The sequence below is a fragment of the Dendroctonus ponderosae genome, unplaced genomic scaffold, assembly GCF_020466585.1.
Source record: "Dendroctonus ponderosae isolate FM_Combo_2020 unplaced genomic scaffold, Dpon_F_20191213v2 Dpon_F_20191213_2, whole genome shotgun sequence".
Taxonomy (NCBI): Eukaryota; Metazoa; Arthropoda; class Insecta; order Coleoptera; family Curculionidae; genus Dendroctonus; species Dendroctonus ponderosae.
In genome coordinates, this window is record NW_026018165.1 from 11,066,364 (window position 1) to 11,092,531 (window position 26,168).

At 32.1% G+C, this 26,168-nt stretch overlaps 3 protein-coding genes across 5 annotated transcripts in view; 1 reads left to right on the forward strand and 2 right to left on the reverse strand.

Annotated features, from left to right (window-relative positions):
• The window catches only part of LOC109546301, a 520,465-nt gene that overhangs the window by 225,299 nt on the left and 268,998 nt on the right, over positions 1 to 26,168 (reverse strand). The gene's annotated exons all lie outside the window — the stretch shown is intronic.
• LOC109536826 lies at positions 1,381 to 13,407 on the reverse strand. 3 transcript variants are annotated; one of them, XM_019903230.2, is made up of 14 exons: positions 13,148 to 13,407; positions 12,183 to 12,358; positions 10,879 to 11,006; positions 10,617 to 10,816; positions 9,118 to 9,299; positions 8,816 to 9,051; positions 6,721 to 6,894; positions 5,446 to 5,600; positions 5,229 to 5,383; positions 3,951 to 4,189; positions 3,135 to 3,885; positions 2,920 to 3,071; positions 2,594 to 2,786; positions 1,381 to 1,680 (listed from the first exon to the last, which is right to left on the reverse strand). In XM_019903230.2, the coding sequence occupies exons 2-14, from the start codon at positions 12,349 to 12,351 to the stop codon at positions 1,505 to 1,507; spliced, it is 2,910 nt and encodes a 969-aa protein (XP_019758789.2). In that variant the 5' UTR covers positions 12,352 to 12,358; positions 13,148 to 13,407; the 3' UTR covers positions 1,381 to 1,504. The 3 variants fall into 3 exon arrangements, 2 of the variants coding, with proteins under 2 accessions (XP_019758789.2, XP_048519950.1); XR_002171869.2 differs by having other exon boundaries at positions 1,653 to 1,680; positions 2,920 to 3,081; XM_048663993.1 differs by lacking the exons at positions 10,879 to 11,006; positions 12,183 to 12,358; positions 13,148 to 13,407 and having other exon boundaries at positions 9,118 to 9,264; positions 10,617 to 10,676.
• Positions 19,704 to 26,168, forward strand: part of LOC109536827 — a 30,156-nt gene continuing 23,691 nt past the window's right edge. Inside the window, exons 1-2 of the mRNA XM_019903231.2 lie at positions 19,704 to 19,975; positions 23,706 to 23,946. Coding sequence (XP_019758790.1) covers positions 23,760 to 23,946 — 187 coding nt within the window. The 5' untranslated portion in view covers positions 19,704 to 19,975; positions 23,706 to 23,759. The remainder of the gene's footprint in view (positions 19,976 to 23,705; positions 23,947 to 26,168) is intronic.

The window sequence follows — 26,168 nt, forward strand, 5'->3', positions numbered from 1 at the left end:
GTTGGCCGGGATCACTCAGGGTAATTGCACCACCTGGGAAAAAAAGAGAAAAATCTGGATTATTACATAAACCTAGTCGAAAACCCAGAGATTTAAATGGAAGGGTAAAGAAATAGGAAACTGAATAAAACTTTAAATGTTTCTCGAAAACACAACTCAGTTCAAGTTAAGGGTTTATAGATTAATAATCCTGCTTACCTGCTTTTTGCCAATTGAAGCCCGATTATATTTTGTCAATCCATTAAACATCAAAAAGCGCACACTACACGAACGCACAATGAAAATCCAAACAAAGTTAAAAATAAATGTGGATTACACTCAGCAATCCACTAGGTAAGATGGTCGACCGTTCGTGCCTAAATGGCACTAAATTAGTACTTTTATCCCGATTATGAACAAAAAATAGACGACGGATTTAGCCCATAATAGACTGAACTAAATGTTCATGAGAAAAGAAAATGAAGATGTTTCACATAAAAAACGTACCGAGCTACAGAACCTATATAATCATAGAATCGTTTGCTCGCTGGCCCTTTGGGTGACTCATGGTATTGCTATGCTGTTCGAGTTGAGTTTTTTCCTATTGACGATTTTTTGCAAAATTCCAGTCGGCGATCGAACTGGTTTGGATATTTAGCTTAAACAAAGTTGCTTTCCCGAGTAAAGAAAGATAAACAAAAATCGCCGTTCATGGAGCGACGACGTATGAATCCTAAATTAAATACTCGCTCTCGTTTCGTTTGCTAAATTGTCATAAAACCTGATATCCTTTTTAGGTTGATCTATTGTGAGAGGCTGCACAATTTTCAGCAGATCCACCAGAATCAAAGTAAACCATTCGCAAATTATGCCATGATTTGTGAATGCTTCACTTTGCACTATTAAGAGCGACGGAAAATGCGCACTTTTCCTCAACTGCACGCACTTTCCTTAAAAAAAAAAACTTGAAACTCGAACTGTTATTATTGATAATTTGTATAAAAATGGTTTAATTTTGTGTTTAATTCACGTATAGAAAATAAATTATCTGGTTTTGGGCTCGTTGGATTCGATTGACTTCCATTGTAGATTATTCCCTTAATAACATATATAATATAATTTTCTTAGAGACATTTCTTCCGAAAATATCCTTTTCAATGACCTTTCGACCTTGGAAAGTTCACCATTCTCGCCTGCTTGGGTCGGAACAGTTTCAATCTTTGAGCCTTTTGAGCTTAATATTTTGTGTAAAATTTATTAATCCTTCTTTGGTTACTCTTAGCATTACGAGCTACGGAATACGTAACTTGATATGGACAAGATTTTTCCATTGGTCTTTTGGTCGATCAATGGTCGATCCAGATTCAAGATTCAATATATTTAGTTAAAAAAAAAAGAAAATAAGGATATATCTTGGATTATACACTTACCAGATATAAATCCATGCAACTTTATTCTTAATGAAAGATAAAACATTTTTTTCTTTGTATGCCTAACATTTTGAACTACAATGTCTGGGTGGGTATCAGTTATATAACAATTCCGATTTATTAACTAAACATTGTATCCGAAAATTGTCTTGCAGCAAGAATACATTGTTATCCTCTTTTAATCTGGCCGCTCGGCTGGTACCTAGTAGACTTTCCTTTCGCAAAATTGGTTTTTTGTTTTTTCTGGTTTGTTCAGGAGAAATTCTTATTCCTAAAATGGCATGATTAACAGGTAAACGAGAAGTCTTACTTTTTTTAAATTAATAAACAATAAATAACTAAGTGTATTTGCCCAAATGCTAAATACTATCTAAGAAATATTAATGATTAAAAAGCCGGCAACAGACGATGAACGTTGATATAACATAGACGAAAGCTTTTTAAAAACGCACAGCGAATTTCTAGTTAAATTTTGCGAAAATATGCGTCCTCGAAAAATGGGAGAGAATAATTTAGTAATAAAATATAATATAAGACTGATTATCGAAATTTATTTTTAATGACATGTAATTAGAGCAAATGTTATACTAAATATGGCAAAAATCTTGCAAAGTTGGGAAATTGAAAAATAATAAAAAATCGATAAAATCTAATAATCTAAAAATAATTAACTTACCGTGTAGATCGCAAACGAAGCACTTTTGACCCTATGTTTATATTAAATTTTCCTAGTAAAATCATCTGAGGAATACGCCCTTAAAATTTGTGTTCTAGATTAAGAAATACGCTTTATATTATATTACTGTTCATCATCCGTTGTCGACATACTACTAAACTGTTCAATTAACTACGTCTACACAACTTGAAAATTGTTCATCGAGTTATTACTGTTGTGGCAAAGAAAATGTTATAAAAGCAACGACGACAAAGATACTATTTTGTCACTGACTTTCCAAAGAAATATATAATAAAAGTCCAATTTGGTTGGTAACTATTAGCACACTTTGTCATACAAGGTGTGGGATTTCCAGACTCATTAAGTTTGTGGTGCGAGAATTTTCGATAATAGAAAATTATTTTAATAATACCTACAGAAAACCATTACTTATTCGTCATATAAATTTATATTCGTTGACTATCAACTAATTCTGTGACTTAATGTAATAATTAATATTCAGAATTACCAGCACTTTCTTCCTTTGGTGTATACTTCTGCACCAGTTCCCGAGAAGGGCAAATTTTGCTGCTATGAGGCAGAGTACTTGACCATTTTTTTGTTAACGATCTTTTTGCTTTTGCCGTATGAATGTTATCTATTATATCCAGTAGTTTCGATTGATCTTCCTTTGGCAATGTTGATGTCGCTTCTTGGAATACCTAAAATTGTCTAATTGATGAATATTTTGTTTGTTATTTGCTACAGTTAGTTGCTATTTATATTAGCACTTAACCACTTGTCGAAATTTTATTTCTTTCATTGGATGACTCCATGCGTTTAACAGGAACTTACACTGAGCTTCTGCATTGTAGTCATCGCTCTCAATAGATCACCTGCACATCTATGTTGCCCCATTCGGTATTTCTTTCGCAAAATAATAGTAAGAGGCGAATTTGACTTCAGAGTTTCGTGTTGTGGTGTATTCCTGTTGCTAATTGTTGCCTCTGTAATTAACTACTTTTAAATGAAAAGCCTGACGATGCACAGACGGAACCAAATCAATTTACCATCATGGAGTAGGGAGCTGAAATAATTTCTTCCCGGAAGAGTGGATTTTCTTTTAATCGATCGAATTTTCCTGGCCTTGTCGTTCCAAGTTTTGCTCCCAGTGGTCTCAAAGTCGTTATCTTTGGAGTATGATGGCAAAGACAGAATGTGTCGATACACTTTACCTCTGGTTTGTATAAACACCAATCTCAAAGTGTTTTGTTCCACCATTCGAAGCATATCTCGAGCCCATAGCCAGTTTTTGTTTATGGAGTCTATCAGCCCTTGAGCAGGCGTAATCGTTCCAGTATTAACCAAAAGACAGAAAGCACCCATTGATTCAATTTCATCTGTTTTTGCCCTTTCCTTGATAAACTCTATGTGATACGATACGTGATAACTAGCGGTAAAAACAGTGTTTAAATAGGGCCTGAGAATTGGAGCAAAATACTTCTTGCTCTGATCCATAGCTTTGTAAAGCCACTTGAGAATCACTTTAACTAGCGTTATGTCGTCATAAAGGTCTGGAGAGTTTTTTGAAAATACTTCTCTGTCTTTTCGTATGACCTCTATAAGTTTGGCCAAACAATCACTGTAACGCGACTTAATCTTTGCACTGATTTTTTTGCTGTCTGTATTAGGCAAAGAAAGATATTGCTCTTTTGCTTGATCCAGCAAAGACACTAGTATGTAAATTACATCCTCTAAAGGTTGCATTTCAAGCTCCTCTTCCGGACTATACAAGCTCTTAAAGCCAGTGTTATAGTGAGGCTAAAATATATCAAATTTTTCATATGATAGCAATGGTCTTCAGCAATATAATGGTCAGTTCTTACGTGTAGGATATGCTGTTTAACTTTTAGCATGCTGTGTAAGACCAATCCTATATACTCCAATTGCCGAGCAGTATATTGAGTGTGGACAATTTCTCTACGGTTTTTAGAACCGGCAAAGCATAGCCTTCTTCCCCTCGTTCCAGAAGGTGGAGCCATATTTTCCACCAATCCTTTCCATTTGTAAAGTAGATTCATTTCTGATTCTTGGGAATTTATCAAGGTTGAAAACCCGTCGTTACCTGTATGAAATATAGATGTAAGCAGATATACAGTGTGAAATTGCGTAAAATCGAGGAATCGTCTTCGGGAGCAACTTTCCGAATTCTCGCAAATCATTATCCATTTTCAAGCTCAAGTTTTCCTTCGGGGAATCGCAACATGGTAATATATTAAATTATAAACAAGAGTCAAATCAGTCAATCAAAGAATCGGAACAAAATTGTTTATTGTGTAATAATAATGTAAATATTTCGGGATTGACTAAATCAGATTCGTTAGATTTTCTCTCGTTTGCGAGGATTATTGTTTTATTTTCTTGCAGCACCGCATTTGTAAAAAATGTAATTCGAGTTTCATAAGCGGTGGCGAACTAAATTAACACTGAAAATCGCAAATTAACATATTTTTTAATCAAGCAGCTAAAGGAAATTGAAAAATGAGCAGGGTAAGGGTAGTAGAAACCACTCTTGAATATTTAACCATTTCCTGACTAAATAGTTAAATAAACCCCAAAAATAAATTGCATGATTAAAACTGAACCGATGAGGGACTGACAAATATTACACTGATTATAAATGTTTATTTTCCTTTTATTTTTTGGAATCATGTCTGAAAGACATTAAATATTTTAATTTTTCCCACAAGTAAAATGCTTAGCACGTTCAGTCAGGTGATCTGTCTGGACTAAAATAATACGGCTTCTTATAGATATTTATAGATTTATATATATTCTCTTGATATTTTGAGAAATTTGACAAAAAAAAACGTGCCGGACGACAATGGCGTTTAAATCCCGAGACATTTTTTCTCGGGTTTACAAAACGGCGTCATTTACCGCTACATACTGATGGTAATTGAATTATTAAGAGACCCAAAAATTTTAAACACAAATGAGCCCAAAATTTTTGCCTCAATTATTCAACATTGCACGTTGCGTATTTTTTTGAATAATTTTTTATTTTCATAAACATTTAATTTATTGACAAAACATCTTGGGAGTTGAATACACTCTTTATTTCTGCTACTCTCTGATATGCTATTGGGAAAAGGAATTCTTACCAATGTTGGACATTAGTGACTCATCAAACAGCTTCACCATATATCCTTTGATATTATTTGCTTCAATGGTAAAGTCTTCGTCGCATAAATGTCCAGGATTCACTAATAAATTAGCTTTTTTAAAGAAATAATTTGGTTGAAATTCTGAGCTGAGTCTAAAATCGCAAGATTTTAAAGAATGTAGAGCTAATAGATCATTTTGGCCAGTTATATATACCTATTTATTGCTTTGTCAAGCAATTTCAATACCAAAGTTGATAAGTACATGGGAGACCACAAAGCCATATCGTAGAATGGCGTCGTTGAATTTTCCTCCAATTCTTCCAAGAGTAAAGTAAACAACATATATCTATTCAATATTTTATAGGAGATCTGAAAATTATTAAAATATAATGTGTTTGTTGACGAAAAACTTCGTTGAAAGTTCAACTACTCAGAAATTGTTACGGATATTGAATATTTTTGTATTTCCTTGGAGAGGACTTTCTTTTTCACTAGGGGTGGAGAATATTATTTATTGGCTTTAAAATGATTTAACTTTTTTAGTTGAGAGTTTCAATTTCCAAGGCGCAAAACGTTGTTGGGAACGTTGCAAAATTCATCATTTTATTACTAACTTTAACCTTTTGGATAACAAGTTTTGAACAATTTTTGGGTTACATTATTTTCCTGTTTCTCCAGAAACGGTTTCCGAACCATTTGTTTACTGGGTCACATAAGGCTTTAGAAATACCAAACTCTATTAAGTAAAGTTTCAAAGATCTTCATTAACAATTTAAATAACCAGAAACGATTTCTTTTTCAACTTAATTTACAGATTTTAAAGATATTCGTTAATAATTTAATAATTGAAAACAGTTTTTTTCTAAAATTTATTTGCACAAGCGAACGTTTAAAGATATATAAAATATCTAATAAAATTGGGAGAAAATGTTTTAAAAATATTAAATTGTTAGAAAAGATCTTTAACACTTTACTTAGTGGAGTTTGATATAGCGCGGGCCGAGATTGGGACGCGCTGTATAATTGTTTCTATAATCTTCCAAATTATACAAATCATTCCGAAACGTTAACACAGATGCAAAAGACTCGTTATTCAAAAAGATAAAGTTAGTAAGAAAATAATGTATTTTGGATTGACACTTTTCTCTGATGGTATTGTTTGGGGGTATTCATAAATAATAGTTTAAACAAATTAGCAATAAATTTGGCAAAAATGTGTTATTGCTCATGTTATTAATATTAGGTGCATATTTGTTGGTTTATGCGAAAATATGTCTTTCATTATGAAATTCTTTCATTATGGGTAGCAAAACGTAAAATTTAAAAGGCAACATTTAAAAATCTCATTTCATTCGGTATTACGGTTATTGAGAGTTAAAAACTGAAATGTCTTCTTATTGTTATAAATATTACAACTCACAGATGCACTTTTAATACATATCGAAGCTAATTTTAAAAACAAATCAACAATCCCACAGCGGGTACTTACGGGTTTTCGCATTTTTCTGTAAGAATTAATATCCTTTAAGATTTGATATAAAACATCTAGAATGGTTCGCACAACACTATTAGCTCCATAATGATTTAACAGTGTGAACTCTGCAGCAGGCAATCTAATCTGCCAGGCAGACGAATGAACTCCATAACCAACCAGATACATTCCCTAAAACAAATTACTCCGCATTGATTATAGATTGATTACTATTTCTTTTACATTTTTTAGCGTTATTCAATTGTTGAGTAAAATATCTTCGATCAGCAAAAACGAACTTTATACAATAATTTTACTTAAAATATTTTATTTTACTAATTAAAAATTACCAAATCACCGCTTAGACTGATTAAGCGAAATTTGCATAATTTATTGATGTATGACGCACCGCTTAGTTTTTGATTAGAGACAGTCGGTACAAAACGTGTTATTACTTCACGGACAAAACCTTGCCTTACAATGAAACAAGTAAATTCTGTGGTTCCAAACAGAATTTTAAATGTGTCATTTTTCTATTTATTTTCGGATTAATCTGTTCGTTCAACATATATAAAGCTCGGCTTAAAAAAGTGAACTCTTCATCTTCATATTCGCCATTTAATATGCTAATTTAGAGTAATGCCGATCCTTCAGATGTCGTCCGAAAGAGAAGACGCTCAAAAAGTTTATCCTGGAACACGAGAGTCGGATTAAATCACCCCCATAAACTGAATAAGAAGCTCAGAGATTGCGGCTTGTAAGAATTGCCAGAATGATTACCCGCAGAAAAATCGGAGAACGTAGATGGCTTCGCAGGAAGTTGACTTGGAAGGAGATCGGCAGCATGAGCCTGAAGATCGTTTAAAAAAAACCTAAACTCTGAATAAATACATCAAACGAAAGTGCCGAAAGTCCTCTAGTAAGAGGAATCCAAGATATAAAACCTATATTCATGAAGAAAAAGTCAAATATTTAAAAGTCGCTATGCATCTAGAAGAACATTCAAGATTAACCGAACAAAAGGCAACGTCCGAAGAAATGTTGAAAGACACCCCTCCTGAAGGACAGCCACACTAAACCAGGAAAATTCAATCGTTATTAGTTATAATAAAAATATCAAATTAAAATCAAATCCTGGGTTCTTCAGTCATTTATTGTCTATTTATCAATTAAAAAAACGTTTCGGTATTTTCCACCATCATCAGTTTCAATGTGTAGCGTTGCTGCTACTTTACGCCTTGGCATGTATTTCATAAACTGATGATGGTGGAAAACACCGAAACGTTTTTTTAATTGATAAATAGACAATAAATGACTGAAGAACCAAGGATTTGATTTTAATTTGGAATTGAAACACAGTCAGGAAAGTACGTACAATAAAAATATCGAAAAGTGAATAAACATTAAAGATAACAGAACAAGATATTGAAAAGTTTAAAAAGAAAAAGAGAAATACAAGTCACAAGCTTAAAAATGCAATAAAAAATATTTTTCTCCTGCTGGTCAAAGAAACATGGCAGGAGACAAGTTCAATATTAGTGAATATTGATGATGACCCAACGGTCTTGCAGTTGCAACTTTTCCATAATGCATATATACAAGGATTTTACTGCATTGGTTAGTATTGCACGCAGTCACAAGCAAGTAGAACATTCTGCTGTTACAATGGCGCACACCCACCATAACGCCCCAAATCCAGCATTTGCCTGCCTATTTCATATTTATTAATTATTTTAAGTCATGTTACTTATTTTCACTTTATTAAGAGATATATTACTTTAAGTCACCATTTTCAAATCGCGTTATAAGTCTTAAGATTAGATTCATAGGAATCGCGTCTATAACTTTAACTGTTAAAGAACCCCAACTACAATAGGATATTGTTAGATTCAGTATAAAATATTCAAATTTGCCACCTCTTTGATAGAGGAACGGTTTCTGAAGTGTACGTAAGGCTGTTTAGCGCCAGTAGCTCAATCAGTCGCCCAAAAGAACACGAAAAACGCGGAAATAGTAAAGCTGCCTCACAAGACCGAAAAACAATTTATTTTCCTAACAATATAGTCTAGGTCTCGTATATATAAATTTTTATTAAGAAGAAGTAAATTCTTACGGTTAGGGCTGCTTCATAATACAGTAAACAATCGGAGTGTCCTAATGGAATCCTAGACGGAAAATCGCTAGTGGCAGGCCAAGAGTCTATTCCTATCGCCACTAAGATAGTGACTTTTATTGAGATATCGGCTAAAGCTGGAGATAGGAATTCCACTTTTAATTTTATGCCATTGGGTTCATCTACGATCGCCAGCCGGAAATCTCGGGTGTCGGGAAATCTTGGAACATTACCTCCTATAAGCAGATTAATTTCGTCTTTTGCAAACAATTCATTCAATGTTTGCTATTATTATTTATTACCTGGGCCATAGTAAACATGTTGACTTGCTGGAATACTTAAAACATGGTACAGCGTTGCTGGATCCATAATTTTCCCGGGTATTCCACACATAGTGGATTCATCCACGTGTAGGGGTGATGTAGGTTTATCACTACCTGCAGCTTGCGCTAAAAGTTCCACAAGTCTTGCTTGAATGCGATCTCTGGGAAAACATTAATTGACGATAAATATCTTAATAACCGAATGCAAGCAAATATTTATTATTAGGTATAACAAGGGAATATTTGCATATTATTTTCTTTTCATTGACATGACAAAATATAATAAAGAAAAAATTGAAATATGAAAACAATTTTTAAAGAAAACGGTGGTATGCCGATATATCAGGTTAGGTTTAGGTCATATTTTTAAATACATTGAAAACTATGGAATATACTTCGCATTGATTAAGGAAGATCAGCTTTAGGAAGTTGTACTATAGAATCTAATGACTAATTTTCAGAAGGTTGGTCTTCTGACTGATCGAAATTTTGAAGAATTGCGGTAAAACCTGCAGGCAAGTTAACATCAGTTGATAATCAAGCAGCACCTCAGGTATAACTTTATATTTGTTAAAACCGTGATTTTGATCGCGATTACTGATATCGTCTGATGCGTGATTAATGGATCAAACACAATTTTTAAACAAACATTTCCAGCAGCTCTGAAAGACAAAAGAAAGAATTTTGAAAGTTTGTTGAAAATTACCTTTAATACTGCCTGTATTTTCAGTTGCTCCATAAACTTTCCTAATTTTTCGAAATAAAAATTTGTCTTTGGTTTGTCTTTTGATTTGGAAGTTTGATTTGGACTCTAAAGTATGTTGATCAATGAAGTAATCAAACAATATTGAGCTAAACATTGCAAAAATTGAATATTATGTAATTTAATAAAACTTGCATCCACAGAACAGTATCTTTAACATCTCAATATACTATTTTTTAATACTAGGCTATTTGTATGGCAATTTTATGTATATCAGTAAACTACAATTATATTTGGAAAGAAGCAAACTATTTCCGACCAAGAAATTTTCTTTCTGGTTGTTTCTGAGTTTTGCTTCTTTGCAATTTCAAATCCATATGTTAACAAAAGTTGTAAACCTCAGTAGGCCGGCACGTTCTATAACATGAAAATTGTGTTTTATATTGTGTAAGGTTTTTACTATTTTCCTTGTTAACAAGACTTGGCACTACAGATTCTGACCCAACGTAGTTAGCTTTTAACTTTGTTAATGTGATTTATTTACTAGTTTTTTTCCAAGTTTAACTGTTAGTTAAATATTACAGTTAATAGTTACTTTGCCTTTCTCAATCCCTTAATTACTGTTCAAGTTGTCTTTGACAGCATATATTTAACTACAGACAGATTTTCCAATTTACAAGTATTTGTATGGTTTATATGCTCATTGCTGTCTACTTTAATAGCAATATTATATACGTTTAATTTTCCATTCCACAGCCATTTTCGTACTTCTCACCTTCTTAAAAACCCAAAAGAATTTATAAACTCTTCAAATTGCTTAAACGTGGATCCATTTAGACGAATTCTGGCATATCCAGCTGGACAATCCTTATCAGTTTCCAGAACTTCAAATGTGGATCTCTCATAGTCTTCATAAATTGTAGGTGTCGATAAATTGTCTAAACGGATTACATATTCCAAGTGCGTTGCGGTGTACTAAGCAAAATCGCACGGAATAATGAATAAGTTAGTCGAATTTAATCGGCATAACTACTTACATCGTTTTGATCAATACGCGTGTTTATAAGATATTTTGAAGAAAACCTTGGGTCAATTTGGGCTGCTCCACATAACAACCGTTGAACTAATCTTTCAGTAACAGATTTTGCCAATAAAATGGACTTTTCTACAAAAAAACTCACATCAGAATAAATAGAGTAAATCTGAAAGTAATAACATATTTTATAGTAATCATTCCATAAATATGTAAATTTGATGGTTGAAAATATGAAAGTTAATAAAAAACATTCACATAAACTAAGATCTGAAGGATGATGCCGTCAGAAGTATTATTTAGAACCTTTGCGTTAACTTTTTGAATTTTTTACTAATTCTCAATTTCTGTTTTGTCTATTGACATTTTTTTCCAATTCATTTATTTCAAAACCTGTCAATTTTCTGTTTTTCCGCTGTGCAGGTTTAATACTCGATCCTGCTTTAGTAGTTTTCATCAGCAACCCTAACAGCTGTATTGTAAAATATATGCTAAGGGCTAAAGATTATTCCATTTAAAAGAATTTGCTGTAGGGCATGTTCCTACATAAATAAATATGAAAATCAAATAAAAATGAAAAATCTAAATTCAAATTTACAAAGATGTAAGCTGCATGGCTCTAGGGACTGTCCAAAGGTTTGTTAAATATATTGTCCGAAATTCAGCCTTTTCCTTCTTGTCTGGTATCACTATTTCGTACTGAAGCTGAATAATATGATTTTTTCAATGTACTTAAAACTGTAGGTGACATTTTTGGCCATACGACAATAGATAGAAAGTTTGGACGTTTTGTCCCCAGGCACAAAATTTGCTCCAATTGCACTTTTTTGTAGAACTCATAACCCTATTTAAACTCTTCAGCCGCAGGTTTCCTATAACCTGCACGATTTGTCTCAACAGTTTTACAATTGTAATAAAACCTGTTTTTGTGTCTCGTTTTGTTTGCAAGTCTGTTCAAATACCATATAAGTGCTTCACTTTATTCAAGCATTAGTCGGTGTAAATTAGATCATTAACAGAAGTAAAGAAGATTTTGTTTAAAAACATTTCAGTTGCACTTAAACTAGCTTAAATAAATTATGCATCTTTTGCATAGATGTAAATCATCAAGTTTGTATCTCAAACACTTTCTAGTATGCACTAGTTGGGTCTGAACCCGGTTGATATTTAACAGGAGGTTTGAAATAAGATGTAATTGAAAGTCTACACATATCATGGGATAGTAAACCGCAATAAATTATAATATTTTAAATGAAGTAATGATCTAAACGTTGGCATAAAATCCTTAAGAATAAATTGCGTACTTACCCGGAGACAAACCTTCAGCAGCTTCACTAGGATCCAGACGGTTATTAAACAAAAAATTCAAATTTTGCAACTGATCAACACAGAATTTCAATTTGGCATTAGGTAAAATCAACTGCTCCATTTTTCGACACTTACTACTTTTCTGTACTTTTTCCTTACGTGAAAACATAGCAAAACTAAAAGGCAATTGTATTCTTCTGAATCCATGCAATAGTAGCAAAATCAAGTTGTGTTTGGGTGGTACAGAACTGTACTCAGATAGAATTCGAACAATTCCACTTATTTATTAATGTAAATTTAACATATTTTTATTTGATTGTTATGTGAGGATGTAGGGTTTCTAATGGTATGATATTTTCTGCAAATTTAACTTGGGCACTTGAAAACTTCATTTAATTGAGGGGTTGCAATTAAGTTTTCTCTATAAATAAAAATATAGAAATGCACACATATTTTTATAATAGTCGTTATTAGGGCAGAAGCTGTTTTCAACATTAATAACTTTTCAAGTTTATGAGAGCAAATAGTAAGACTACATCTCTGTAATCGGCAAGTCTGTGCAATTTAATTATTGATTCAGACGATTATTGTTAATTTATTTTAGTCGTCAGATGTAGCAGTATAATGTCAAAGACTCGACAAATTGCTCCACTGTTATTTGCGGCATTGTTTCAAGCAAGTTTAAAAGCAATTAAGAATTCGAAATAATAAAAAATAATAAATAACAACATTATCTTATTCGTCATTAGTTTGATACTATAGTAAAAGAAGCTTTAAAGTATTTTATAGACATTCGTGTTTTTCTGAAATTTTTGAAAATTTTTCGCATTATAACATCACGGTTTGAGCTATTCAAATGCCCATTTAAATAGAATAACTTTGCGTATACCATTTGCTTCTAACAGCAGTTAGCAACATTACATGAGGGCAGAAGAATTTCGAAATTGTATTGTATATATACTTACGTAAAATAATCACTCTACAGCACCACACTTTATATAGCTGCACTTTTTATTTAGTTGCTTGTGCTTAGTTCAGCTACCATGAACAGTCGGGATTGAATACAATCGGATGTGATCTATACGAAATCGTGTTTCCGTGTAATAGAGTAGAAACAAAATGTCGTTATGATTTAGGCATTTTAGCACCGTTTATGCAAAAATAGCGTACTTAACACGCAGAAATGTAATAATTAAAACTCAAGACATTTTATCACAAAGGCTTTTGTTTCAGTATGCCAAAATGGCCAAAAAATATTATTAATTAACATGTGTAATCATGAGATTATGAGACTCAAAAAATATGTTAACATTTTAATAGATAGTGAGCAATCAATAATTATATTGGGTATTCTTGTAGGACTTGGAACGAGGTGGTTTGCTGAGTAATAATGATTCAAACTGTATGATGTCAATTGGAATACCCAGTATTATTTGCAATTTTGATTTGCCTGATCGTTTCAGCAAAGAACGAAATAAACCTTAAAAAGATAAAAGTTAAAAGAGACTCTGTCCGAATTTATTCCTACCAAATATCAACAATTTCAGAAAAGAACTCAAAGTAATAAAAAGTCTTTTAAATACATTTACAAAAACTATTTATTCGTTGTTTTATTTATTACATATTACACTTAAAAAAAGGTCGCTTTAGCCTTTACAATCCCCACTAACAGAATCATTGAACTCAAACCCATTATACAGGGTGGTTCATAATAAGTTTCCGTTCATTTACAGGGCAATTTCTCATGTATTTACTTTTCCTTTTGAGATAAAAAGTTCATATGAGCATGATCTTCTCCTTATCGAGCTACATGGTGTTAAAGAATTAATTTAAATTTGAAGTTTTCCTAAGTAATTTTGAAAATAGTATCGATATTTGCACGAAACTTGGTATTCGGGGGCTTTTGGACATGAAAAAGTTTAATTTGATTTTCGTTTTGTTCTTACTTGTTGGATCACACTATTTTTTTATTTTTTGACGACTCTCAACTTTTTGGCGCATGCTTGTATCTTGTTATTTAGCAACACCATGAATTTCCGCGTCATTTCAACGAAAAAACTATATTATTATTAAAAGTCGCTAGGGACAAGCACTTTCGAGATATTTGGATTTAAAATAATCGACGCATGTATTTTTCAGAAATTAAAATATTTTATTCAACATTTTTGTAAAATGATAATGGATATAATTTTTTGCAAAACACCTAAATACTACGTTTAGTCCGAATATCGATAATATGTAAAAATAACTTAAAAAACCCAAAAATTAATGTTACGTTATTTTTTAAAAGCTTATAGCTTTATAACTAAGCCCTTGCGCACCCACGCCCATAAGAAATGGATTTTTTTCTTAAAAGTAAATGAATAATTGTCCTGTAAAATATCACAAACTTGTTTGAAAAATTAAATTTTTGCGCCAATTTGAGAAAATTATTATTTTCAGTTCTTGTACTTCGGACTAGTTAGTGTTAATGTTGTTGACATTATTTTATTAACAAGATTTTCCCCATGATATCCAATTTCTACAAAATTTATTTTGATATGATGGATTTTCTTGTAACATGCCTTCCTTACAACATGATCCACTTTCTTCAAATTCAATTATTCAGATAGTTCAAAATATTTTAGCTTCGGGGCAGTTAAAGCAAATAGTTTGCAGACTATAAGAAGTATATTACTTTTGTCGTAGAAAGCGAATTGTTCATCCTCCAAACATTTTTAAACTATTTTATTTTTTGTGGTTTGCTATTCTTATATATTTCGACATTATCCTTAATAATGTAAAATTATTTTGACCTACCACACCAAAATGTGTCTGTACTGTAATAATTATAACTTTATCTTTACAAATATGCTTCAAACGCAAAACATTTTCAAAAAAGTGGGAATATTAATTGTAAGTATCTAGGGGAAATTAGTTTTGTTGTTGTAGTAATTAAAAAAAACGCCAGTAAATTGTAAACACAGTAATTAAGAAGTAAAATCCTGAAGTTCTTAATTAAAGTTAATTAATTTATTACTCGAGTATGACCTTAATCGGAAAGACTATGAATAATTAAAATAAAAATTCGATTTTAGATGCAAAGAAAAGCCACACGACGAAAAGTATCAAAGTTTTAGTAATTTAGTCATTAAACATGGATCAGCAAGATCGATGTATCAACACCACTGAATCTTTTCTTCATTTGTTACTGAAATCAATTTTTTTGTCTCACTACACGTGAAACCCTCTGTGTAGCTTAATGAGAACTATATCTGAATATAGCTTTTAAAACCAGAAAAAATCGAAATTGGAATGACTTGCATGAAGTACTTTATCGGCTGAGAATGTAACTCTTTCCGCAAGTGTGTTCTGCTCTACTTGATTCTCAATTTGACGAAATATAATCACATTCGTCGAATTTCGTAATTTTTCTTGTTACTAAGTCGAAGTCGCTTGATATAGGATACTGACGTGCTGGGTTTCCGATGTTTTTAAACTTCCCAATTCTTTAAGTAATGGAATCTTTGATCGAATAAGTATTCTTTACTCTATAGCGCAAATTACTACCCGTTATTATATTCGCTTTATTCGAGGCTTGTTTTAGATTTTACATATTTTCTTGCGTTTTCTCGTGAAAAGATATGCGTAGAAAATATTGTGTATAACTGAAAATGTTAAAAACTAGAGTCTAATATGAACAATGCAAGGAAATGTTTTAACTGCTGATGGGAAACACTGTTATAAAAAAGCAAACATTTTAAGCTGAAGTGTTGTGATTACCTACATACCGATTGTATCATAAACTGCCAATAATTATTTGCAAAAAGAACAGATACTCAAAGTGTACAAAACTTCTAAAAGAAAGACGTCTTACATCCCAAGAATTCAGGAATATGTTAAGATGTCTATTTCAGAGGAAAATTTAGCTTATATATTTAGTTACTGGTGCTTTATATATTATTCTGTCTGTTACTCTGTGGAGAAAGGATAAAAATGTTTTACGTGCTGTTTGGCTTTCAGTGAATCCTTTTGCTCCAGAAAATCCGGTCTGAATCTTGAAGCCTTTGAAGAAAAAAGAAGTATTTTCTGGCTTTCGTTTTAAGTTTAAGTTTTAAGTTTTAATTCGGCTTTCGGCTGTTATGGTTGCCAATTGATTTTTCGGGCTCTGTGTGATGATTTTGAGGATTCTTTGTATTTGATTTTTTGGCTGCTGGTTGGACAATTCCTGCAAATATCTCTTATTGTGGGTGTAAATCTTTGTACAATTGAATGACTTCGGCATTCCTTCCTTCTGTGGTTGGAATTTTTCCTTCTGTTGGGCACTGATCCAGCTGTTTTCTCACACTCTCCATCAGCTTCTCACCTCCCATCCTAATTAGTTCGCTCGTGATCTGGTCTCCAGTTCTACGGTATTTATTTCAGGGACTTCTTCCGATTCCAAATTTTGAATTGTTTTTCTCTGATATTCACTTTATGGTCTTTGGAGTTGTACCGGTTTTCATAGTATTCTTAGGCAGAGAGACTTAGTTCGTTTCGATTATTGACCATAATACTTTCTTTTTTTATTTGAGTCATTTTTGTTCCCTTAATAGATAGCTGAGATCTCAGAACCTTCATACCCTTATTGTCTTCAATTGTGTTCTCAATAAGCTTTATGTTTCTGTTTATTTCTTTGTTAAGAATCTTGAAGCCTTCGTTTTCATAGTTCATTTTTCTTCTTAATTGAGAAACCTAAGAAGGTTTTTTGTATGTCGAGTGATTTTGCTCGAATTATCCTTCTGCTTAAAGTATATCTTTCGTGTTCATATTTGAATACTTTTAGAAATCGATTGAGTTCAAAAATCGTAAAAAAAAATTGTTTGATTTAAATTCAGCTGACACATTAATAGTCTGTGTAAAATAAAGATCAATCTAGTTCTGGTTTCATGACAAGCGCTAGAGCTGACTTTGCATATTAATAAACTAGTTATGCTTCAAGCTTTCGCTTATTTTGCCACATTTTAAGTAATAAGCGATCTAAACTGAAGTAAAATTTATCGTTTAGCAGTACACCGTTGTGCTAAAACTATTGGTCAATAGTTGGGTCCCCGTTTAACTTCCGATCTATTTATTCTCAGCCGGAAGACTCTTTGTTAATTCCAGCGTGCTTTGAATGAAACTCGTAATTACTCTTATTTAATGGCAATTTATAAAAACCACTGTATGCTGCCATGCTTCCATTCCTGTTACTCTTGTACAGTAAAACAGCAACAACAGTTTAATGTGCGTTTTTCTTAAGCGACTTTTAGGCGTTGATGTTATTTGAAAATGTCGTGACCATTTCACATATCCCATAACATTTCACATTTGTTTAGTGGATTCGAGCACGAATTTACAGCTTAATTATTTTCAAGGGGAATTTTATAATTGGCTATTATTAACGATTTCGGGTTTTAATAGTCTGTGATCATTGAGTTCAAACGTAGAATAGTCATCAAGGATAATTGATTTTTAAAACTTTTTTATTAGGTACAAGTTTATAAACATGACTATGATTTTTTGTTGTGCGTCTTATTTGAATTGTACAACATGTCCACCAGTTATGAAACTCAATTTTGAACAGCGAAAACTTTGATTAAAAGATAGCTATAGAATAGAATAGAAGATACAGGAAGACTATAGAAGATAAAGAAAGACTTATTCATAACAAACTCTAAAAAAAAAATAAAACAATATGGTATGTACAGTTGTCCGTTGTGGAACGTATAATTAAAAAATGTATGTTAAAATAATAATTTTTGTATTTTCAAAATTCGTAAATGTATAATAGTTTAAGAACATTACAATAATATGACAGATGTGGATATTACAATGTTCCACTCAAAACGTTTTTCGTTTTTATAATCATTTTTTTCTAAAAAAAATGATGATAACATTAGTTGTAAGTTTGGCAGCATTAGAAGTTGAAAGAGTAGATCCGAAAAGAAGTGCGTGTCACAACTCCAGGAATGGTTGAAAACGTGCAAGAAGAGTTTGAATTGGATTGTTGGCTTATTTTTTACATCGGTTCTTTTCAGGACTTACTAGAAAAATTCGCCGCTAGTAATTCGCAAATAATTTAAAATTGAAAAAGAATAGGTGTTTCCATTTGCAATAACGAAGTTGATGGCGTGAATTATTTTGGAATCACCTTGTGTAAATAAATTTTCTGTAAAAATAGCATATGCAAATCAAAATTGACGGAATCGAGAGTTCCTCCACGAGACATGATTACTATCTATAGAAGTATTTTCAAAGAGTCAGGGAGCCACACCCCCCACTTTGATCGTACAGAAGTAGCGATTGGAAATAAAACGTTCATGTAAAAGTGTGAGAGACAAACATAGATATCATCTATACAATACATCCTTAATCAATAATGCAAGAAATTTCTGTAAATAGTTCCCAAGTAATGGAAAAGCCAAGTTTCCAAGTAATGGAGATGTAAATAACATAATATTAATTTTTATATTACATCAAATCCACATTGGGCACGGGCCGCTGATAACCAGAGAGTTTGGTCGTAAAATATATGGAGTTTATTGAGAAGATATTTTATAGGGCCTCATTTTTTCGACGAGAACTTCAATACCGATATGTACTTGCAATTTTTCATGAATAATCTCCAGAACTATTTAAGAGATTATTTATATTAGAGGTCCCACCTTGCACTTTGATGGATAGGAAAAAGGCGCGCATATTAATTGGCCAGCCCTATCCCCTGATCTGACTCCTTGTGACTTTTCTTTGGGAATTCGTCAAGGAAAATTCTACCAAGTTTCTCCAGCGGATCCCAAAGATATGAAGCAGATAAGATGATAGCACATGATAATAAGACGTGCTTTCTACAAAATATCTCCGATATATATATAAATGCTGCAAGGAGTTCATCATAACAACGTTAGAAGATAACGTATCCCGTTTTTGAGTCAAAATGAGTCAAAAGTTTTTATAACTCTGTTGCGGTAAGAAAAACTCGTCCAGTTCTTATACGAAGTAATTGTTTATGCTTGGTAGAAGGTCATAAAATACAGCTTTCCATTTTGAAAAGAAGTGCTTGCAACAAGATCCTCAATTGTTCTGGCTTTTGGCTGTAAAAACCGCAGCTCCCTTTTTGTCACCAATTACGACTTTCTTGTTATTCTGATTGTTTAGTTGGATTATTCCCCGCAAAGACAAGAGTCAGTACTTGTTTGTTGTTAAAAATTATTATACGAGTTAATCTTTGTTTATTTTTCAATTATTATGTCTGCAGTCACTGCTCAGAAGGTCTGTTTTGAGAAGTTTTGTTACCCAATAGGTGCAGACAAATTAACTAGTGACTGAAAGAAATTCGATAGAAGAACCGTTTGATGTTCAGTGGTATCCATTAACAGAAGTTTTATTGATGAATGGAAGACACCGTAAAAGAATCAAAGAAGTTATTTAGAGTTATCACGCACTGCTTATGTTCTCCTGACCGAAAAATGCGAAAAAATATTTGTTGCGTCGGGTTTCGCATCCCTGCTGATCTGGATTCCAGACGATCCTTAATCAATGGAAGCAAACCGCGTCAGCGCACTGGTACAGCATCCTTGTTTTTCCACATAGGGCAGGTGTGTCGAAAATGTGTATCCGCGCTTTTTTCCATTAAAATGCGAACTTTTCTCGCTGCTCTCCATTAACTAATACGCACATTAGGCCCTAGCAGTTCGTCGAGGATCCAGAGTGAGTCTAGTGATGTGAGCTCAGCTAGTGGCGAGTAAAACTGGCAAGGTCGCCAAAGCTGAGAAATGAGATATAGGATGTTTTAGGTAAGTATTATGCAAGATTGATAAAAATTTACAAAAATATATAGTTGTGGTTCAAGTTATAAAATAATTTCACGAGCTCAAACACTTGGAAGAGTAGAACAAGCTATTACTTGTATTATAATTGTAAGTCGCAAAGGATAATATTGTACATATGGAATGAAATAGAAATGTAAAAAAACGGTTGATGAAGTTCCTCTATTTCATATTTAAGTTGTAAATTATTTTAAATTACAGATTCTCGCATGTAGACGCATAACATATTTTCTATAACAATGTAAATTTAATCCCTTATTAAAGTCGACATAAGTTAGACTCTAAAACGCTTTTTTAGTTATTTGCCAATGCTAGTAATAAAAAACACACACTGCTCTAGACTTTTATGCAAGTACAAACTGTTTGTTTAACATGCTGTAAAACAGTTTTTAGCAATTGATGAACATTCAAATATTTTAAATTGTTCGTTTTTTTGTTAAGTGTTGCGTTTTTGCATTGCGACTTATCTTTTGTCCAATTGGTTAGACATCATTGCAAATCATTTTTCGGACACTGTAAGAGTGTCTGGCATGAGAAGTGTGCATTTCAATCTGATATTCATAAGATTATATGAGAAAATACTCTTAGAATATTTACGGAAAATATGTATTGATTGCACTAGCTAAAATATTTGATGCATCAAACTGGAAAAATAATAAACAAGGTTTGTTCACTTCTGTGTGAGTATTATAGGAGCATGCAAATGAAACTTGGTTCTGGTAGAAATCAACACAATTTTTTTCTGCGGCTTATAGGCCAAAGAAAAAATATAATAAGAGACTCATTAATCTGCATTAATAAATAAATTTTATATGAAAGTCTATTATCAGGAATCAACAATGGTCTAGCAAAAACGTGGTTTTAAGACGATTTCACGGTGAAAAAGGAAAGCAATTGTAAAATTCTAAAATTGTTGACTGGAAAGAACATGCAATTTGGGAAACAACGCCAATATCAATAAAATTTTTGTTACATGTATGCAACTGCATCATAAAATTTTGTGTTGAGAACAGCTGGCATAATTTTTGTTAAAAAAGGAGTTCAAGTGCACACAAACGGTTTCCATGCAACAAAAAAAATATTTACAATAATTATTACAAAAATAAATTGCAGTCTTGCTCGAGCTTTAATAAATATAATCATTACATTTACCTTATTCACATGTTTAAGAAATATTGAAAATTTGACAAGAAAGAATATGTTCAGAAATCATCGACCTCAATAAATGACACTCTTCTAGCCCAGCTTTTAATCCTGTAATTTACTCTATGTGACGTAGATTGGTATCAATGATATATAAAAAATTAATATAACCATCGCTGACAAATTAAATGATGGAATTGAATTTCGTTGGAACCAGTTCGATCAGGCAATTATAAATCTTTCCATTGACCAGTAAGGAACACGATTTGAATTAGTTCTTATTAGTAAAATCTGAATAACGGTCTACAGGGTGTTTGAGGGTGTGATGATCTCGAAAACAAAGGATTTTTAGACCCATGTTTGTTTGAACTTTTTTCCATATTTTCTTTAGCTAAATCTGCTGTAGAATTTTGTCACGACCACTCAGCGCTATCTAGTTTTTATTATAGTCGTGTAAGTAAATTGTTTGGTATTGGAAAGGAATTCTAATCAAACCTATACGGTTGATAAAAGAAACCACCAGTGTTCGTGTGTCCGGAATGGTGATGTTTAATTTTATTTTCAATTCAGAATGGGAGCGACTGAACATATCGCATTCAGTCTGAAACCATTTTACACGAGATTTTCTGAACCTCATTGTGTTCTAAAAAAATTGATAGTTATTGAAGTAGATATTCGCTCTCTTTCAAGTGTCAATCGTAAAGACCTTTCCAATAGTCTGCTTCGATAACCAAGTCCAATTAAAAAAACCTAAGCTTCAGTAACGATTTCCTTGAAGGGAAGGGAATTAAGGGTTCAATCAGTCCTCATAAACCTGTGACAAATATACATAACACGAGAGAAAAACATAAAATTTGAAACAGCCGTTGAACTTTAAGAATCATGTTCACTTTCTGTATACATTTACAGTGCATAAAATATATTTGAATTTATTTCAAATTTTTCATTAGGATCTTTTGAGTAAACAAATTGTCTACAATCATGTCAACAAATTGGATTCAAAAAATAATTATATTTACTTCCGATTCATTTATGCTGTAAGCTAACTTCTATCGGTCTATTTGCAAAAGCAATGTTTGAGAAACACAAGAGCAAGTTTAAAGACCTTATGTCTGAAGAATAATAATACTAATATTAGCTTCAATGGCAATTTACAACATGAATATTATGCAAAATTTACTACTTTATTTTGTTAACATTTCGAAAAAATATGGAGAATATGCTGACCTAATTTCTGGACACAGAAAAAACACGGCTATTATTTGAAATTTTGCGCCAGAAACATATTGTATGTAATTACAAAAGTCGTTATAGAATATACTATAGATTGAAAATTATTTGTGTAACTATTTATTTATAGAATTTTAGATTTTATCCTACTAATTAGCGGTGGATAAAATCACATAAGCAAAAGCAGATCGAAGCTTTTTCTAAAATTGTTTTATATTAAAATGTTCAACAAACTCAAGGTTACATTGACAAATTTGGACTAACTCTAGAACTGGATAAATTCTGATTGCTTAGAGCGAATTGATTTCTGTTTGAAGCGTTATTTATTGCATCTATTTGACTGTTAGTGCGATGTTTTCCAAAAAAGTAGTGCGCCCGATAACGTTTCTACAGGGTGGCAAATAAAACAATGCTAACTTGGCGAAAGTTACACCACAAGCATAAAAGTCTCATATCTCGATAAATGTTTTTGATTTTTTGCTCATCTSATTTATCAAAAAAGGGTTCTAAAAAATCTACTTTTWGGTCTTGCAATCATATTTATTTATCTCTTAAGTTGAATCTGAAAGCTCGCAGTGGAGTTGAGAAAATAATAATTCAATATAMCGARTTGCATGAATGTACGAAATATTTGAAAGTAAACTTTACTTAGTTGAAAGCRTTCCAGAATCACATATTTCGGGGGCATTTCTGATTTGAGTCATTTTTTGTGTAACCCTGTATATGATTTTCGTCTTCARCAATRAAGTTTAAGCTTCAAAATCAGCTCTAGATCGTGAAACTCGGACCAAGRASAGAAAAGTTCAACAGAACAAATCTCAYTAAGAAWTCAGAATTTATCCAGATCTAAAATTAGGGCAAATTTGCCTGTATAACGTTCATTTTGTTGGGTAGTTTAGATTAAATGTGTGTATMTTTTGACTGAAAACCGCCGGACGTKATATTCTTGTGAGTTATGAATAAATATCCCCGTTCGTCTACATTCACTAGCTTGTAAAACAAACGTTACAATAACAGCAGTGCATTGATGGTGGACAATTAAACAACAAAGTCAAACACACATACTTATAATCAGATGAGCTGTGCAAAGGTTTCAATTTTCTTTACGAGTTTATATTTTAAATTTATGTATTTATTAAGATGAGTCTCAGAGTCAGAGTCATCAGATATGCAAATTTGGATACGAACTTCTTTGAACTATCTTGCCAAGTAATTTTACATATCAAATTTTCAATTTTAAAACTACATGTCATATACTTAGTAGATATTCATAGAGTATGAATATTTTTAATGTATTTTAGCTAACATGCCAATATGATTGTAGCTTTCCACTTATTGAGGAGTCTCAATTATCAGTCCACTAAAAGAACAAAGGAACATGGCTACTACGGAATCGACATGGACTAAAATAAACCACACTGGTACTCCACCATGGAAGTTTCTGGGTTCAGTTAGTTCAGTGAGTCCAGCAACTTCCTTTGAAACTGATCTTGAAAGTACTACGACAAAACCGCAGGATTCGTACAATGGAACAGGGTACTACATCGATGACGACGGGGAATCAGGCAAGAAATATTAGCATTTTTTCTATTCATACTTAGATGTAATACAAGTCATAAAACATAAAAAAAATCAATTAAGGAAATTGGAACTTATATAAAGTTCGTCCGGAGAAATCTTATTTGACTTACAATTTATCCACTGCACTATGAAAGGTATGTAAGGTGGCACTTATCGTCTCGGGATAATATAGCTCAGTATTCACACTCTAATTCATTATTATACAGGGTGTCAATTTGAAAACTTCCCACTCTTAATATTTTTCTTCCAGTTGAACATATGAAAAATTGGAAAGACCCGTAAATTTTATTTGAAAGTGGGACACTTTAAATGAATGTTTTTAGCCTCCTTGTTTCAACCCCTTAGGAGGGGTGGATGTCACCCTGAGAATCTTAAATGGAAAGAGGGGTCAAATGGCACATCGTTTTAAAGGGCGTTCAATCCTCTTTACATTAGTTTAACGAGATTAGAACAATCGCGTTTCATAGTGGTAGAAAAAAATTAACTTGCCTGCATTTAGATCTTGGTTTCAGGTCGCAGCTAAACAGGCATATTTTTCAAATTAAAGTAAAAATTAGTCCAACGCATTTTATTAAGATAATATAAGAAAACGAAATATTAACAGAACGTACAATTGAAATGGGTACAATAAAACTAATGACAATTTAAAATATATATCGTCATCACAACATTTGAAAAGAACCAAAATAAATAATGACGAAAATTGTAAGTCAATCGAACAATGTTATTTTACTAAATTTTAAATAATGGAAGTAACGCACTAAGATTAATTTAACACATAAAACATCCCCAATACCAATTGAATACCAACACAATTCTTCAAATTGATTACTATGCGAACTAGCAAATGCAAAGAAAATAAAAAAACGCTACACCTACAACTGATCGATTATAGAACCATTATACCTTACCAGAAAAACAAAATTTTCCTTTTTCTATCCACATCCCTAATTCATGAATTGCAAAACATGTAAAATGCAACTACAATTAATTACTTAACTAAGCATTTCCATACTGTAAATGGCATCACCAGAAAGATCAATTGCCTGTTTCTCCCGAAAACCTAAATATTATTTGTATTTAATTCATTAGCTTTGTAGATATTTTTAAAGTGATAATTGCTATTAAATAAACGCAAACCGTCCCTACGTAATAAACAATCAATGCAGAATCTTTATTTTAATTGATTAGATGTTTGTAACAATTTTCAACATATTATCACAACATGGAAAATAAGCGGAAACTGCAACTAAATAAGTTTTGAAGGTCTGTCGTGCTGAAAACAGGATACTTGGAAGCAGACTGTGCATACTCATCGCAAAATAAGCTTATTAGTGAAAATCGATAAGGCTTTTACCCCATTTTGGCTCCTAATTATCTTAAAAGGTAAATGGGATGAGAATCGACTTTCAAAAGAAAGGCTATGAATAATCAATAAATTATAATAAGATGGGTAGAGCTTAGCAAGATTAATCAACATTGCCAGTTGCTTCTAGTTTATTATCGAAATTCTATAATTTCGAATTTTCATATAATGTTTTCCAACTAATCTGCTTAAAATATATAATTGTGCGTTTTCATAATTTACAAACGTGTTCTCTTTAATTTATTAATTTTTATGAGAAGGTCCAAAGAGGCAGGTGGCGGTTTATCACAATGGCTATGTATAATGTTCCGTTGATAAGCAAAATGGAATTAGTGAAAGAAAAACACGTAATTTCCTCATTACCTAATTTTCCAAAATTCAGCGAAGTGTACCTAATCTCCTCATAATAATAATCGGAATAACAAGTCCCTCATCTTTTGGTCCATTAGACATGGAATTCATTAATTTATTATATATTAAGAAATTGTATGAAAAGAAGAAATATGAAAAGCATTATTTGATAAATAACAATACAATACCAAATGAGTATATTTAGAAAAGAAATTACAAAAGTATTTGGCATTTTTAGCACAACTTACTCAATAATATTGCTTGATAAGCTACCTATCAAGCAATAGAAATCCGTTTTTATTTTTTTCGTTTAAATCTTGCAAAAAGATTAAAAACTTAAAAGGTGCAAACTTGCTAATTTGATTTTGCTTTAAAGCGATTGACAGAATGGCGGAGGGACAATTATACTTAGTTCAGTTTTCTTATGTGACTTGCTTATTTTAGGTACATAGGTTTCACCAAATTTTACATAAAAAAATTTATAAATAT